Below are 17,377 nucleotides of genomic sequence, written 5' to 3' on the forward strand. Positions count from 1 at the left end.
ATCATGACAATCTACACATATTATGTACGCTATATTTAGTATCCTTTTTCACCCTACTAAGTGGTTCGATCTAGGAGGAGTCATTCACCTATCAAGCCAACAAACTCCTAAACAACGTTCTTTTAACTTTATTAGATTAGCTATGTAGAAGACAAATACAAATAGGTTTCTAGGCATACATTCATTGTATCAAATCAGCTTGATGAATTAAATGTAACAACTGAAGTCTACAACATCCAAGTTCAAATTTGCAATGCTCAAAATTAACTTTCACAAGAAAACGCAACTAAAAGGCAATTCTCATATAATGTCAATTAGTTATTGAACCATTACAAATTAATTTTACATCATTAATTCATAATAAATTTTAAAACTAATTACTTTTATCAATCACAATCAAATTTTATACAGTAATGTAGGACCCACTAAAATTAATATAGTACATATATTATTTTCTAACAACATCCATTTTTTATGGTGAGTGTATTGAAAGCATCTCCCCCCAACTAAAAGTGAAGTCATCTTCTCCTTTACAATGTAGGTTCCCTTGAAGAAAGATGTAGCCATACAAAACAACACTCCATCATAGGAGTGAAGAAAAATATGGCTAGGTAGAAGAGTTACTAGGCCCCATCCCCATATAGAGTAAGACACAAGTTGTTCAAAGTGGTTGGATTGCTCAATAGCAATTGAGTTAACCATTTGCCAACGATTTGGGTACATGCCAAGTTTCCCTTACCATCATTATGATTGGACATAAAAATAAAATAAAAAATGAGGAGAGGTGATATTTTATTTTTAATGAACTAGGCGAACACATAAAAAGCAAGGAGAATCCCAACCTAAGTACACAAGGCAAATGAATAAAAAAACCACATTGGAGACTAAGTAAACACAGTACAGACACAAAAATCTCTCCTTGGGCAAATCTATTGAGTACCGAGCACATTTCATGGCTTTTGATTCTCTCGTGATGAAGTTGATGGCACTTCACTGTGCTAAGCTTGACACTTGACCGTGCTTGTCAGGGATCTCATTTCTAAATGCCGTTTATCCAGTCAATAGGAAATGAGCTTCTGCTTTTTGGGGGATTTGAATTTTGTGATTTTTTTAAAAAGTTTAAAGGTTTTAATTAATATTTTTTTTTCTAATCCCTATTTATTTTTATTCAATAAATTAAAAAATCTAAGTTAATAATTGTTTTATCTGAGTGTATTTCTCCAGTTGTATTGAATCAAATGTAAATTTTATGTAGTTGTCAAAGTCAATATGTAACAAGATTGAGGCTGCGAAAATATTAGTAAAGAACTTTTAATACTAAATAATGTTTCATTTACAATATGCAACTACGATCTGTATTTTATAAAATTTATTTTGAGTTTTATAAAATTAACAAAAAAAATTAAATTTACTAAATCTTTCAAACAATTTAACAATGAGAAAAAATAAATCAAATATATGAAACATCTTTTATAAATCTAATTACTATTCAAAATTTAAATTTTTTAAAAGATAATCACAAGTTAATAATTTTAAACATATTTAAAATATAATATTATATAATTTAAAATTATTTCAGTATAAATCTTTAATGAATAAATTATTATTAAATATTATCATAATATAAAAGTATATGAAATATAAAATATATCTTGCATCTCATTTGATAAAAAACTTAATTATTAATAACCATTTAAGTTTTGCTGATGCTTTAGGAACTAATAATAATACAAAAATGAATGTGTTTTTAATGACACTTCTATGTCCAAGTGACAATAGCTATAAGGAGTTGCCCAAGCCTCATAAAAATATTGAAAAATCATCAAATCCAATGCACTATTTAGAAACTTAGAAAATTCCTCGACTCACTACTCATCAAGAAGTGGGAGGAGGCTAAATTTTGAGGGGATGAAGTTATAAGGACTAGATGCTCTTCTTGTAAAAAAATTTCAGTGTTGATGTTCTTTTTGAAAGAAATCTTTGTGTTGATTAAGAAAGAAGTTCAAGTGAAACTGAATTGTGTTTATTTCAAGGATGATTATGGAAGAATTGAGGTAAATTGTACCATTTAGAAACTTAAAAAATTCATCAAAGATTAGAAATCCTCAATTATGATGTGCTATTTAGAAATTTAGAAAATTCTCCTTTTCACTTGTCATCATGGAAATTTGGATGTACAAGGAAGGGAGTCTTCTCCTAAAAAAAATAGATTTTCCTATACAAATAAGTTCAATTGAAATTAAATTTTAATGTGATTAAAAATTTAATTTTCTTATCGAAAGGAGGTATTCATGGAAATTAGATTTCAGTGCAGATGTATAGAAAGAAGTCCTATTGAAACTAGAATTTCAGTATTTCTAGAAACTTGGATTTCCATTTGAAACTGAATTTCTGTCTTGATTTCCGCAATTGTGTAGAATTTTCTAACAAGGAAGCGTAATCATGGGGAGAGATTAAGGAAGAGAATTTTGATGGGATTAGTACGGAAGGAGCAGTACCAGTCGCAGTCAGGCATTGTAACATAGAAATGGAGTTGATTTGGGGGAGAATAATTCTAAAACCTTGGCGATCTCTGATCACAATTTTCACGTGATGGCCCCTCACTAAAAATAGAAGTAAATCATCATAGGTTTAGTGATAAAAAATAGTAGGCCAGAAATACCAGCTAAAATCATGGGTAATAGTAATAGTTCATAGTCCACAAAAAGGAATTTACCTTTTGACAAATGTGTGGGAATTAGGAGGAGGACGAATTGGGATGGATGCATGCAAAACCAAATGAGAAAACAAAGAGAAACCTGTGGATAATACGAAGCATGCAGTGGATTAATGTGTCCGAGTAGACACGGTAGCAGTACTTGTTAAAATTAGTACCAACAGTTAAAAGCAACAAAAGCTACGTGGGCGTTTGGTCCAATGGGATTTCTTCATTCCCCATTCCCAAAGGAGAGCCTACAACTGTTTGTTTATCTTTGGTAAACAGGGAAGCAAACCAATCTTTCTTGTGCTGTTACCAGTCAAACGAATTTGGGGTCCTTTCATTCATGGCGATAATTTATGATCAGCAAAGAAATAGAGGACAGTTAAAATTAGGGTAATTAGGGTTTGTGGGTTTGTTATTTGGGGTCTTATTTCCTATTTCTACAATTCAACTCTCCGATCTTGTAAGCCTACTCATTCTCATAAGCATCCCCAATCTTATAGGCTAATTAATCTGCGTAGACATCATCGGATTTTAAGAAATAAATACCTACTTACCAAAAGAAAAGGGGGAAAAAACCCTAATCATCCTTCCTTTCCAAGAGTGAGGAGCACATCTGAGGAGTAAGTACCTACTCCCAAAAGATCCCAACTATCAATCTTTTTCTATAAAGGAGAGATGAAGTTTTGGGTTCTTTTAATACATTTTCATCCTGTGCTGGGTCGATGGTGAACAGTTGAAAATAGCTAAGGTAGGTAGTGATAAAGTTGAGAGAGACATGACATTTAGCTGGTTTAGTACTACTGGTCACTTTTAGTTTTTTTTTCCTTTTTGTGAATGTTTTTTTACTCCTCTGTGTTTATCCAGCATGGTGGATGCACTTTTTACGAAAATACTTGTTTTAGAATATAAAAGGGTATACTTGCCTGTTTACACCGAGTGGAGAATATAAGGTGCTGGGGAACATTAATTGATTGAGAAGAAATAAGCCTGACAGCAGATGTCTCATCGACATCATATCATTGCATGAAGTTGTGGGCTTGGAAGGAATTCCCATGGATTTTGTAGCTGGTGTGGCTCATAAGAAACCCACAAACAAGAAAGGGGAAAAGGGTGAGGAAAAGATGGAGGATTGGAAGCATGTGTGCAAGGTGTGCAACAGGAGATTCAGCTGTGGAAAGGCTTTGGGTGGTCACATGAGGATTCATGGCGGTCAATTGAATCCTTCAGAGGCTTCACTGAAGAAGAAGAAACGCAAGGTATCAGAAATTGGAGGCTCTGAATCGATGATGTTCCAGCAAGCATGGGAGGAAGAAGAAGAAAAGGTAGGCTTTCAAGGGCCAAGCATGAGGGATATTGAGGGAACCGGTGTTAGTACCAGTAATAATAGTGAGCAAGCAATCATGCACATGGAGAGAGATGTGAACGACCAGGGTTCGAATCCTACAATGAAGGGCTGGTCATCGAAGAGATCCAGGCATGTTATGTTAACCAACCAAGACGAAGATGTAGCAAATTGTTTGGTCATGCTTTCTACAGCCGAGGGATCATGGAGGCCGCCCAAGAACATGTTGGGTGATTGCAATTACATAGCTGGATCCAGAGATCTGAAAGATGCATGGGAAGCATCAGATGAAGAACAAGATGAGGCTAATCCTAATGAGGGAGCTCATGGTGAATGGAAGATTAGCACCAATGTATACGAATGCCCAACATGCAACAAGGTTTTATCTTCAAATCGAGCTCTGGGTGGGCACAGGGCAAGTCATAGAAAGATCAAGGAGGGCTGTAGGGAGGATGAACAAGTACAGAATAAGGTCACTGAATCATCTGCTGATGAATCTGTTAGCGAGGAAAGCCTGAGCTTGCATGCAATTGGTGCCAATACCAACAATCCCAAGGTGCATGAATGTCCTATTTGTCATAGGAATTTTGGATCTGGGCAAGCATTGGGTGGCCATAAAAGGTCCCATTGGATCACTAGTTCGTGTCCCAAGGAGCTTCAGGAGGAGAAAGAGATGGAAAAAGAAAAAGAGAGAGAGAGGCCCATATTGTTGGATCTTAACTTGCCCGCACCTATTGAGGATGATGAAGTTGATGAAACAAAGCCCTGTAACAACATTTCTTCCTATACCCAACAATGGTGGATAGACAGCCATTGCAGAATATTTTCTCTACCAGTCAATAGTAACTTTGAGGACAAGGGCGACTTCAAGACTGATATTCATCGGCCATGGCTTCAAGTGGCAACCAAGACTGCTTAACAAACAAGTCAGTAAGTATTGTACTAGACTTTAAGCTTCTGCATTTCAATGTTTGTTTTTCAATAGGCTATATGAACTCTGCACGAACTTTTAGCTAGAATTGAAGTTTTTGATCACACAAACAGACCCAATTCAGATTGCAAATTGAAGTTGATGAGGAATCTATAAAACAAGTTCTCTTTTCCAATCCGAATGTGTTCTTTAAAAACTGTGATGATCAACAATAATAATTCATTGCTATTTATTATCAATAACTGACCTCCACAATTCATAATATTATATTCATGTTTCTGGGTATGAGCTTATTAGCATTTAACAGTCATACTCATCATCAAGATGAGAGCTAAGAGTGTTGATGGATGGTACTCAAAATGTTGATAGATTATCAAGTATGATATGAATAGTTGATATTAAATGAATATAATAATAATAATTCATCCCAAACCATTCATCTTTTTTCTTAAATAGGACAACCAAGTGGGTAATTGAAATGTTTTTTTCCCATCAGATTTTTTATGGTTTTTTTTTCAGGAAGTTGAGAATCCTGAAGAGATATTAGTTTCTAATAGGCCTTTGTTCTATTTGCACTGGTATGTTCAGGTGAACCAGCTTTTTGCAAGGCTTGCTGAGTAGTTGTGCTTCTGACTTGGATTGTTCCTGGACAATGGCACCCACTATGCAATCCTCTCTGACTAATAGTTTTCTGTAAGCATTGGATTCTGTCATGTTCTCCATGAGAATGGAATACAGAAGAGTTTTGAACTGGCTATGCAGGACAGAGTTAATCGTAACATTAGTTAATTGTTGTTGATACAAAGCAATTAATGGACTGGCTACCGGCCATGCCTCCTTTTGTCTCATTGAACAGTTAATTTGACCAATAAAATTATCTCTTGTAAACATGAAATGGGTCTGTGAATGAATGAATGCTTTGGACTAATTTTCCTTTTTATTATTAATTATATGGTGAAGTGTTGCTTTCATCCAGATGCGCTGTTTGTAGGATAAGACGTAAGATAGATAGGGCATATCATATGTGCAAAAGTAGGAAAGAAAACAAGTGGAGAAATCCTGGGAAAGGAAAGAATGTGGGTTTTATTGTTAATGGGCTGGCAAGTGTAAACGTATTAAACTTGATGGACACGAGGAGTACGGGCAAAGGCTGTGGAATTACAAGGCAAGTGGCGTTTCAATGCCTTTGCTTTTGGCGTGGGGAAAGGCAACAAGACATCTGGTTAAGTGAAGTAATACATGCGGACAAACCGTTATCAACTAAAGATTCCACATTTATTTACTTGTCGCCTTATAACTTGTTTCTTAATTCTCAGCCAATCTCTTCCTTCATGGGAATTTTTGGTTACTACTGACTACGGTGAGATTTGCACACTTATCCAGGTTATGAGTCTATCCACGTATGGGTGTTAAATATGGCTCTTGTATCTTAAGGAATGAAGTTGGGAGTATGTTCTCGCACAAATTTTGCATAATGGGTACCTTTTAATTCCTAGCGCTTCACATCTATGAATTAGTTTCTTAATTCCCAACTTATATCTTCCTCTATGAGGATTTTAGTTATATATTTACTATGGTGAGATTTGCGCACATATTCAATTTGTTAGGTTACGAGTCTATACACACATCTATATGGGAGATCAAATAACGATTCTCTTGAAAATATTGAAGTACTAAGATATCTATCATAAATGATCCCCACAAGTCGCCTCGCCTATTAAATCTAAGAGTGGAGTCAAACTTGAGACCAATGGAGAGCAAACCCACAACCCAAGCCAACTCTACAACTCATGCAAACTTAATTTTTGCCAAAGTTGGTAGTGGTATAAATATAGTCTTATTTCTTACTCATTACACCTTGTTAGAGTTGATTATTGGTAGTTAGTAATTAAGTAACATACTATCTTTGTCAATGATGGAACTTACCATCTTCATCAATCATGTTCCATCAATTAAACTACATCTTTTCTGTACTTACTATATTTTGAGATGATATTTAATTATGTAACTAGAAATATTTTAAATATATCTATCTAAAAAGAATAAAGAGGTGCCAATATTGAAATGACTTTATACTTTTTTAATAAGACATTGAAGATATTTATGATAGTTTAAAATATCTCAATTATTATTTATTATTATATAAGATATATGAATATTATTTATTTTAGCATACACTTGAAATAATTTTTAAATTATTAAAAATATATTAATTATTTCTTTCTTAAAAGTAATTTTATATTTATATGTGATCATCATCTGTAATGTGTATCTAATTTGCAAAATAGCTAAGAAAAGATATAAATATTGTTTATCATTTTAATATCTATTCAAGGAGTGTTTTATTTTAGATATTTTTTACTTCAAATAGTTTTATTTAATTATACTTTCGAATTTCTTTCTTATAATAAATTTGCACTAAATATGTTTGATGTTAAATATTAATAAATTAATATGTAAATGCGTTTCAAAGGTAATTTGAGGGATTTTTGTTAACGCAAATCACAATTCATCTTTTTCTCACATTGTCATGATGTCTTATTATGTGGTTGTAAATTGACAGATGATGTAACCATATATGAAGTGATGAAAGCTAAGCTTCATATCATTCTTACCATCCAACATGCCTCTAGCATGTCATAACATAATTAAAATTTATGTTTCATATTAGTTCAATAATGTGTCATGAAGCAACACTAGTGGGGACCACTTATTATAAAATGATAAGTTTCAAAAAAATCATGCAATTTATAACATTTAGATATTGTCCCCATTAATGTTGAAGTTTTCATTTGATTAACATTCTTGATAGGGGAGTGTGTCATGAAGCAACACTAGTGCCTGAACCACTTATTATAAAATGATCGGTTTCAAAAAATCATGCAATTTATAATATTTAGATATTGTCCCCATTAATGGTGAGGTTTTTATTTGATTAACATTTTCTATAGTGGAGTGTTAAGGAATCATTTAGGCAATTGCCCATTTGCAATGGTGCTCCCTTTGGAAAAATCAACTAATCATTTTGCAGAGGCTATGGTGGTCCTTCAAACAATTTGGATGGCTAAGGAGATGGGGACTACTAATCTCTAGTTGGATAGCGACTTTGAAAAATATTATGAATTGTTTGAAGGGGTTATCAAAGCCTTCATGGGAAATTTATAACATTATCAATGAAGATATAGACATTCTTAAAACTATGAACAATTGCTATATTATCCATTCCTATAGAGAGGCTAGCATAGCAGCTAACTCTCTAGCCAATGTGGCGATAAGGTCCAATCAACATATGAGATGGAAGGGTGATGCTAACATCCCTTGTAATGTTGCATCATGTATCAATTATGACATTTAATGGAAAAGGAGTGATACAAAATGATATTGAAGGTATTACAAGGTAATGTTATTATGATTATGAGGCACATTAGATGGCCATCTGACAATTGGAGCAATTATGACATGTCCCATTCACACGTTTTGTGGGTCCTTTTTTTCTCAAGGCTTCTTTCCATTGTTTCACCATCATGCTTGAGTTCTACACTTGGCGATCACAACCATATTTTTGTGTTTTTCCTTTGGTTATAAAATGTTAAGTTTCAAAAAAAATCATGCAAAACATAACATTTAGATATTGTCCACATTAATGGAGATGTTTTCATTTGATTAACATTCTTGATAGGGGAGGGTTGAGGAATCATTTTGGCAATTGTCTGGCCGAAATGGCGCTCCCCTTAGGAAAATAAATTAATCATTTTGAAGAGGCTATGACAACCCTTCAAATAGTCTAGATGGCTAAGGAGATAGGGACTACTAATCTCTAGTTTGAGGGCAACTTTGAAAATACTATGAAGTGTTTGAAGGGGTTTTCAAAGCCTTCATGGTTAATTTCTAATATATCAATGAATCTATAGACATTCTTAAAACTATGAACAACTACTATATTACCCATTCCTATAGAGAGGCCAACGTAGTAGCTGGTTCTCTAGCCAATATGGCAGTAAGGTCCAATCAACATATTTGATGGAAGGGTGATGCTAACATCCCTTGTGAGATTGTATCAAGTATCAATTATGACATATTTAATGAGAAAGAAAGAGTGATACAAAATGATAATGAAGGTATTACAAGGTAATGTTATTAAGATTATGAGGCAAGCTAGATAGCTAAGTAACAGTTGGAGAAATTATTGCTTGTCCTGTTCACACATTTTGTGGGTCTTTTCTTTCTCAAGGCTTCTCTCCATTTTATCACCATTCTGCTTGAGTTCTGCACTTGGTGATCACAACCCTATTTTGGTGTTTTTCTTTTGGTTAAGTGTCTAGGATTCGATGGGCTATTTGTGAAGATGGATGATCAGAGCAGACACAAGGAGCCTTTGTCATGTGAGAAGTGGAAGAAAAGGATGAAAGTGTGGAAATTTGAAAGTTGGTGGCCTCACTCCCTTCATGGAGTGCCTAAATGGCAGCAACCCTGAGGTTACTAATTTCTTCCATAATAACTGCAATGAAGGGATGCATTACCAACAAAGGAAAACCATTACTACAAAGGACATGATTTCTAAAGTGGCAGGTATAACTATAGTAGGAAATAAATTCTACAGAGATAGAAATATCTTTGAAGCTACTGTGGAGGATTTATGTTGTAGGGCACTTAGGTATTTGGCTTCATCCTATGTATTTTTGGCTTGCAAGTGGTCCTAACCAAACCAATGAACAATAAGGGCTTGGTTGGAGTCCTTAAGGTGTGCCTAGGAGATTAGGATGCTAGTTTCAAGAATTGATAATGTCTAGTCTAGTATTTGGCTTCAATAGGTTGTGATAGGCAATAGTTGCTCAAGGAGTCAAACTTGGTCAAAGATTTAAATTTGACCACAAAAAGGTTGTAATAGGCTGGAGAGTCCTTAATTTTTCTCAAGGGACCAAGTTGGACATATTAGTGGTCTTAGGAAAGGATAACACAAAAAAATTGTAAAAGTTGTCAATGACAACTTTGCAAAGTTGCATTAACAACAAAGAGCAAGTTTTGTCCAACAAACCAAGGAGTTATAAGTTGGTTTAGATGATTTTGGTAGGAGTAGAGGTGTTATTTAAGTCCTTTTCTATAGAGATAGAAATATCTTTGAAGCTGTTATGGATGATTTTTGTTGCAGAAGCACCTAGGTATCTAGCTTCATCCTATGCATTTTTGGCTTGGAAGTGGTCCTAACCAAACCAATGAACAATAAGGACTTGGTTGGAGTCCTCAAGGTATGCCTAGGAGATTAGGATGTTAGTTTCAAGAATTGATAATGTCTAGTCTAGTATTTGGCTTCAATAGGTTGTGATAGGCAATAGTTGCTCAAGGAGTCAAACTTGATCAAAGAGTTGAATTTGACCCCAAAAAGGTTGTAAAAGGGTGGAGAGTGCTTAATTTTTCTCAAGGGACCAAGTTGGATGCATTAGTGGTCTTAGGAAAGGATAACACAAAAAAATTGTAAAAGTTGCAAAAGTTGTCAATGACAACTTTGCAAAGTTGCATTGACAACAAAGAACAAGTTTTGCCCAATGAACCAAGGAGTTATAAGTTGGTTTAGGTAATTGGGGTAGGAGTAGAGGTGTTATTTAAGTCCTTTCCACAACCATTGACAAGGTTGGATGGCAATTTTGTAGAAATTAAATACTTGCAACAATAAGGAAGTAATAGTTAAACGTCATAGGGATCTTGCATGCTCATCATCCACAAACTAATGGATTGAACTGAGTAGCTTAGTGACATTGAAAGTCTGAGTTTTCATTATAGTTTCATTTTATATAATTATTTTTTCAATTTGGTGTTTTGATAGGAGATAGAACATCTTTCATAAACCCTTTGTTCATTGGCAAAATTGATACTGAGTTGGTGATGGAGTTGATAGAAGGCATGGAGAACCATTTTTTAATGTGAAGGAGTCACAGAGACCCAACAGGTAAAGGTGGAAAAAGAAAGATTAAGAGGACCAACGTTGACTTGGTGGGAATTCCTCGAAGAAGAAGAGAAAGGGAAGGAAAGAAACCAATAGTTAATTGGAAGGCTATGGTGGCAAAGATTGAAGAAAATTACATAACAGAAGACTATGAAATTCAGTTGCACAAGAGAAGAAAAATTCTAAGGTAGAAAGATTTGGATGTGGCATCCTATACAAAGGAGTTTCAAAGATTGTGCTTAAGGTCAAAATTGCAAGAAGAAGAAAGTATCAGGGTGGCAAGGTATTTAGGAGGTCTAAGGTCGAGTATCCAAGAAGAGATTAATTTGTAGACACCTACCACTATTCACAAGCATTACCAGTTAGCATTTAAGGTAGAGGAAAAGAACAAGAAAAAGAAAGATTCAACCTCAACAAGAAGAGGTAAATTTACGGACTACAGAGGGCATAGAGGTGGCTATGTTGGTAGGAGTACTGAGAACAAAAGTCAGGGAGACTTCAAAATAACTAAACATAATAGTGAATTAGGTGGAAGGGGCAACTACAATCGAGGTAAACGTAATTCTAATACTAGTGGAAGAGGTAGGTATAGTAACTTTGGAAGAGGTTCGTGTTGTCACAAAAGATTGCATCCTTATCCAATTTTTTACCTGAGGACAACCTTGTGAAACATGGAAACAACGTCTAAGCTATGGGACTTGAACTATGAGGTTGAATCTGAGGAGAAGGCCAGCTTTTTCTACTATTATGATGCACTTAACCTATTCTTGAAGAGAAAAGGGATAAGGAATACATGAAAGTAACTACTTGATCTATTCTAAAGATGTGATGCACCAAAATAGGGTGTTCAGACCAATCTCTACCCATACATGCACAATATCATCATCATGACAATCCAAGGATATACAGATTCAAACTTGCTTTAATGTATTAACTACATAGAGATCAGACAACAACATGAGTGACACAAGGAAAAAATTCTTCACTTCTTATCATTCACGAGCCAACAGAGATATAGAAATGTAGATTATAGATATCCATAGTACATTGAAGAGAGGCAAAAAAAGCTTGCACAATACATTGATGGTTGAAGCAGATAAGATAGGATGTCATATAAGTTAGAGGCAAAGAGGGAATTTCCAATAGCATGCCAAGGCAATAACAAAGAAATAGAGAAGATCTGACCCTAAGAAAGAGTACAACATTTGCTTTTATAGTGTAAGCATAACTTAGATGACTTCCATCATAAGACAAAATTCAACCACTACAATCAAATCTATAGAGAATAATCATTGAAAAAATGGAAAGATCTGATCACAACACAAATCCATACACAAGAAAAGCACTTCCTCACCAAACAAAGCTTTAAGAGTCTAGGAACGACAATTATTAACTTTTGACTAAATGGATGGATCAACATGTAGTAATGGAGTGTCTCTTTGTATTTGTCAGACCTAGGGATTAATAAAAGTGGTTGTAGGAGATCAAAAACATCGAATTAATCATCAAGGAGCTACTTTTGCTGTCATCAACTTGCCAAATCAGTTGTTTTATTTGGCCAAATGGATTTATCCATTAAGCCTTGCCACATGGACCAAACATCTCTTACCATTTTACCACTCTGGTAGTATTTAATTTTATATCATATGTTTGACCACCCATGATCGTAGCCTTGCCACCACCTTTCCTTAATAATAGTTCTTGCTTGTGAAACCTTGACCCCTTGATTATCACTACTTCACAACCCGCTTCTAGCATTTTCCATTAACCACTGCGACCTTGTCAAGATTGGGATCCTAACCACATCCGTACTGTCGCCACCTTAACCCTAGGTTCATCCTCTAATCCTTGTGACCAAGAAAAATAAGAGAAATCACTTGATCACAACTCAAACCTTAGCCACTTCTTAACCCATTGCGATCATGTGCTAGCCATAGATCTAAAAGATCTAACAGTGCAAAATATGTCTTTGAAAACATTAAAGATTTGCCCCTTTTCACACTATCGTGACTTAAACCATAGCATGTTAATATAACCATGCAATCTGGTGTAAACAAAGAAAACACACCTTCACCATCCTAACCTTAGTTAAGCCAATAAATTGCAATGATGCAAACACAAGGCAATTGTACCTCTGCCATCTTGATCCTAGTTAGCACTCAACCAATCGTGATTGTGCGAATCGCATGGTCGCAACTTAAAATGTTTTAAGGCATAATATGAAATAAGTAATATAGCCAATGTTAAATCATTTCATAAAAAATCCTACGTGACCATTTAAATGGACTATTATTTGAATTTGATTTTTTGGTGGGAGGGCATTTTGGTTAAGAGTTCCTTCTTTTCTAATATGAAATTCTATAAATGTGGTCAATTAGGTCATTTGACCTATAGATGTCCTAATAAAGTTTCATTATCACAAAGTGAAAAGAAGATAGCATATGCACAAGAAGAGTCAAGTAGTGTGAAGACATCTAAGGTCAATCTTGATTTTGAGAATGGAGATAACCTAATGTTCAAGAGGGTGTTGATCACAGAACCTAATAGAGAAGATCCAAGATACAAAAGGGCACTATTTAGAATGACATGTAAGATACTTGGGAAAGTGTGCAGAGTTATCATAGACTGAAGGTTAATTGATAACATCATCTCAAAGGAGGCAGTGATGAAGCTAAAACTCAACAAATTACCTCACACTAAACCCTATAGGTTACTTGTTGAACAAGGGATAAAATGTGCTAGTGAATGAACAAGTATGGGTAGAGTTCACTATAGGTGGGTATCAAGACAAACTTTTGTGTGATGTAGTGCCAATGGATGCCTGCCACTTGGTACTAGGAAGACCATGAAAATATGCAAGAGATGCAATGAATCATGGAAATAAAAACATGTATACTTTTAAGAAGGATGATATCAATTTCAAGATTTAGTCACTAATTGAGGAAGAATCAGATAAGGTAGTTGAATCCAGTGTGCTACTGATGAATGGTAAGGAGTTTTTGAATGAACTCAAACAAGACAAGGAAGTAGGGTTTTCTATAATAGTGAAACCTAAAGAGGAACATATCTCTTAATAAGTTACCATGCTAGAGAAAGTCAAGAAACTATTGGAGTAGTACAAAAAGATCCTATGTGATGGGACACTAGCTACTCTACCCCCTCAAAGAATAATGCATCATTGTTAGTCTAAATTTTGAGTCGCTATTATATACATCTTCTATTTAGTTTCTCTCTTCGAAGTTAGAGTTTTTGAACCCTTATCATCATGTTTCTTTTTTGTTTCACCCCACCTAGTGTGCCCTTAATGACTTATATTGATCCCTTCAGAGGTCTCTGTGTCGTTCTAGTTGTATAGGACTGAATCAATTGTAAAATACCTATGATCAAGTCTTTTGAATCAGTTTGAAACACTTTGTACCAAAGTTCAAAAGAGTTCAAACTAGTTCCATTAAAGGTTTTTGGACTAACACTTGTTTTGTAGGTAGGTCCTATCAAATGAGTTGCAGGTTGTATTTGAACGACTTTCACCACTTTGTACTAAGGTTCAAAGAGGTCCAAATGAGTTCCAATGTTGAAAAATGATGCTGAAAAGTAAAATCAATGATTGATGGGATAACTACCTTTAAAACGTGAAAAGTGACATCCTAATAATGATGGGAAGGTTGTCTCAAAATTAGTACCACTGAGTACAGATGATGAGTTTGCAGCGCAAGTTAAAAATCCAAATCTTTAAATGAAAGCTAAATCTAAATTGTGAGAGAGATATTAATGATGATTTATACAATTTTCTCAAGTGATCATTTAATAAAAGGACATAATAATTTATTGAAGTGTGTATACTATACCGAGATTATCTCACCATTAAGGCCTACATATTTAGTGGTACTTTCCAAGTACACAAATCATTTTAAAACCCAGTTTGAGCTTTTTCTTATTCTAGTCTGTAAAATTGAAGGTAAAGCAATGGTTAGAGAAAAGGAAGTGCTTTTGGTTTTCAACTATATGTAGGTGAGGGTTGAAAGCTTTTCCTTTTGTTCTTTCATGTCATTTTTCTTCAAGTCGAAAGAACTTGAGGAGTGTGGTGCAGGAGTGCCTATTCCTCCACTCTCTAGAGCATCCACTACAACAAGCGCTTAATGAGTTTCACTCAAGGGCATTCATGCCTAAGAGTCTTTGATAAGTTTTATAAGTAGTTCTTCATTACAAATAAGACTACATGTAATGCCTAGTCATTATTCACGTTTTATAAACCATGAGTTTTTGGACTATGGTCATTAGGCACATCTTAGTCCTATAATAGGGTAGGTGTGTTCTTAGGATTCTAAACATGTGTACTTGGTTAAAACATAGGATCCCTTTGTTAACCAACCCAAATTAGTTAGTATAGAGTTTATGCTGGCATTCATTTTTTAACTGACCCAACTTGGTCAATACTATCTCTGAACTCGTTTATAACTAAATGCTTGAAACATATGGGAAACTATCTTCGATTCCCAAGTGAGCTTGGTTATCATTGACTTCTTAGTAGAGGCTTGACAGTTTCTGATTATATTTAACAACTTTCACTTAATCACCCCCCAATGGTCACAACCTTTGAAAATTAGTTCGATTAGTTGGAAAAGGTCTTCAAATAGCCCTTTCAGGTGGGTGGAAGACAGAGAACATGCACTTTTGTAATTTAAAATCAATAAAGTCTCCCATTTTTCCTTATAAATTGTTGTAACACTTGAGTGTACAGAATGGTATGGATTGGCAAAAGAAAATGATTGTTTGAACTGAATTTTGAATGTCTTAGGAGAAGAATGCAAGTGGCTTGAAGGATTGAAGTAATCAACATCAAAAGATATTTAACATTCTTCCTCAGGTGCACCAAAACCCTTGTTTCATTGACAAGATTTGGAAAAAATGCCCTAATTTGCATTTCCATTGTGGAAATATCATGCCACTCAAGAAAATGAAAGTTAGGAGGGTGTATCATAAGACCCCAGAAGGATGGGTTATGGGGAACAAGTTATCTAATATTGCAATCTAGCCCTATGCCAAACATCTCTGTGTTTGGTTCAGGACAAGAGGTATTAAATTGCTAGAGGCAATTAGGGGATGGATAAAACCTATCAAGTGGTGTAGTGTGATCTCTGATAGATCCCTCTTAGTTTCTCAATCAATGGCTAAGTCTGATCAATAGCCCAATTTGTACTTCCTTCACAAACCCAATCACTTAGGCCTAATAAGAAAAATTGCTACATTTTTGGTTTGGTGATCATTTGATTAGTTGGGAGTCTGAAGCCTTGGAATCAAAAGCATTGTCCAAAAGGGTGTCTATATATCAACTTTGTTTTCCAGGTCTTTTGGAGTAATTTCAAACCAAGTTCTCATTTCCTCTTTGGTAGTGCTAATTGGGGCTCCTAGGCCTAAAAGAAAATTTTTCTATTTGAGGCTATTGGGCATAAGTTAGGCTATTCTAACCCATCAAGTTAAATTTGGTGAATGTTCGAGAACCTTTCCATTCCCCTTTGAACACATATTTTCCCATTTAAATCATATCCCTAGTATTTAGTGGTTTTGTGCTTAGAGACCTAGTTATGGTCTTTCGAGTACCTAGTTAATGTTTGTGAGTAAAGTTTTTATACAAATGTCTAAAGCCCTCTCTTGACTCCATATTGGAGTAATTGAAGAAGCCATAAGGACACACTACAACCTATTTGCCTATATAAGAGAGAGCTCTACATCAAGTAGTATTAGAGCCACCTAAGATCTCTTAGGGTAAAAGATCTATTAACACGATGGAAGGAGAAGATGAAGGAGGGTTATCTACAAGGATGACCAATGCAAAGATAGTGAAGATGAGAAAAGGAACAAGGAGATGCAGTTGATGAGGCAAGGGATGGAAAAGTTTAAGGAATATCTTTGAAATAGAAGTGGTGAAAACTTTGAAGAAGTTAGACAAGGGAGTGATGAAGAACCCTTTGAGCAGGAGGAAGAAGAATGTCCTACTAACTAGAAGCTTCTTTTGAGGACTCTGAAACCTATGGAGAGGAGAACCATGGATGCTAAGCTTGATTTTTCTACATACAATGGGAAGATGGACCTAGAGGCTACAATAGATCGGGTAGATGCCCTAATTAGTTTCTTTGATTATGAAGACATCTTGAGAACCAAAGGGTGAAGATTTCCAAATCAAGGCTCAAAGGCTTTGCACTCACATGGTGGAATTTTAATCAAGATGATAGGGTGAAGAGTAACAAGAATCTAGTCACCACATGGAAGAAGATGGTGACACTACTTAGAGAGACTTATGTCCCTAAGGCATATGAAGTTTAACTTCATAAGAAGAGGATGAGTTTGAGGTACAAAGAGAAGGACATCTATAACTATATTGAAGAATTTCAGAAGTTAGTAATTGTTAGTGAATTTTTCCCCCTCCCCTTGTTCATTTTCTTGAGACCATTATCAAAATCC

General features: G+C 34.9%; 1 protein-coding gene across 3 annotated transcripts; it reads left to right on the plus strand.

Annotated features, from left to right (window-relative positions):
- Positions 1-2,933: 2,933 nt before the first annotated feature.
- Positions 2,934-5,872, plus strand: LOC149570396 (zinc finger protein ZAT9-like). 3 transcript variants are annotated; one of them, XM_089823041.1, is made up of 3 exons: positions 2,937-3,452; positions 3,569-4,976; positions 5,566-5,872. In XM_089823041.1, exon 2 carries the CDS (start codon positions 3,757-3,759, stop codon positions 4,963-4,965), a length of 1,209 nt encoding a protein of 402 aa, XP_089679167.1. In that variant the 5' UTR covers positions 2,937-3,452; positions 3,569-3,756; the 3' UTR covers positions 4,966-4,976; positions 5,566-5,872. The 3 variants fall into 3 exon arrangements, with proteins under 3 accessions (XP_089679169.1, XP_089679168.1, XP_089679167.1); XM_089823043.1 differs by having other exon boundaries at positions 2,934-4,980; XM_089823042.1 differs by having other exon boundaries at positions 2,935-4,972.
- The last annotated feature ends 11,505 nt before the right edge of the window (positions 5,873-17,377 follow it).

Source organism: Cupressus sempervirens, chromosome 3 (assembly GCF_028749045.1).
Source record: "Cupressus sempervirens isolate cs-2001-9-10 chromosome 3, ASM2874904v1, whole genome shotgun sequence".
NCBI lineage: Eukaryota > Viridiplantae > Streptophyta > Pinopsida > Cupressales > Cupressaceae > Cupressus > Cupressus sempervirens.

Bases quoted from the DNA above. Each gene is read 5' to 3' on its own strand.
- LOC149570396 (XM_089823043.1), top strand. From the start codon at position 3,757: ATGGATTTTGTAGCTGGTGTGGCTCATAAGAAACCCACAAACAAGAAA.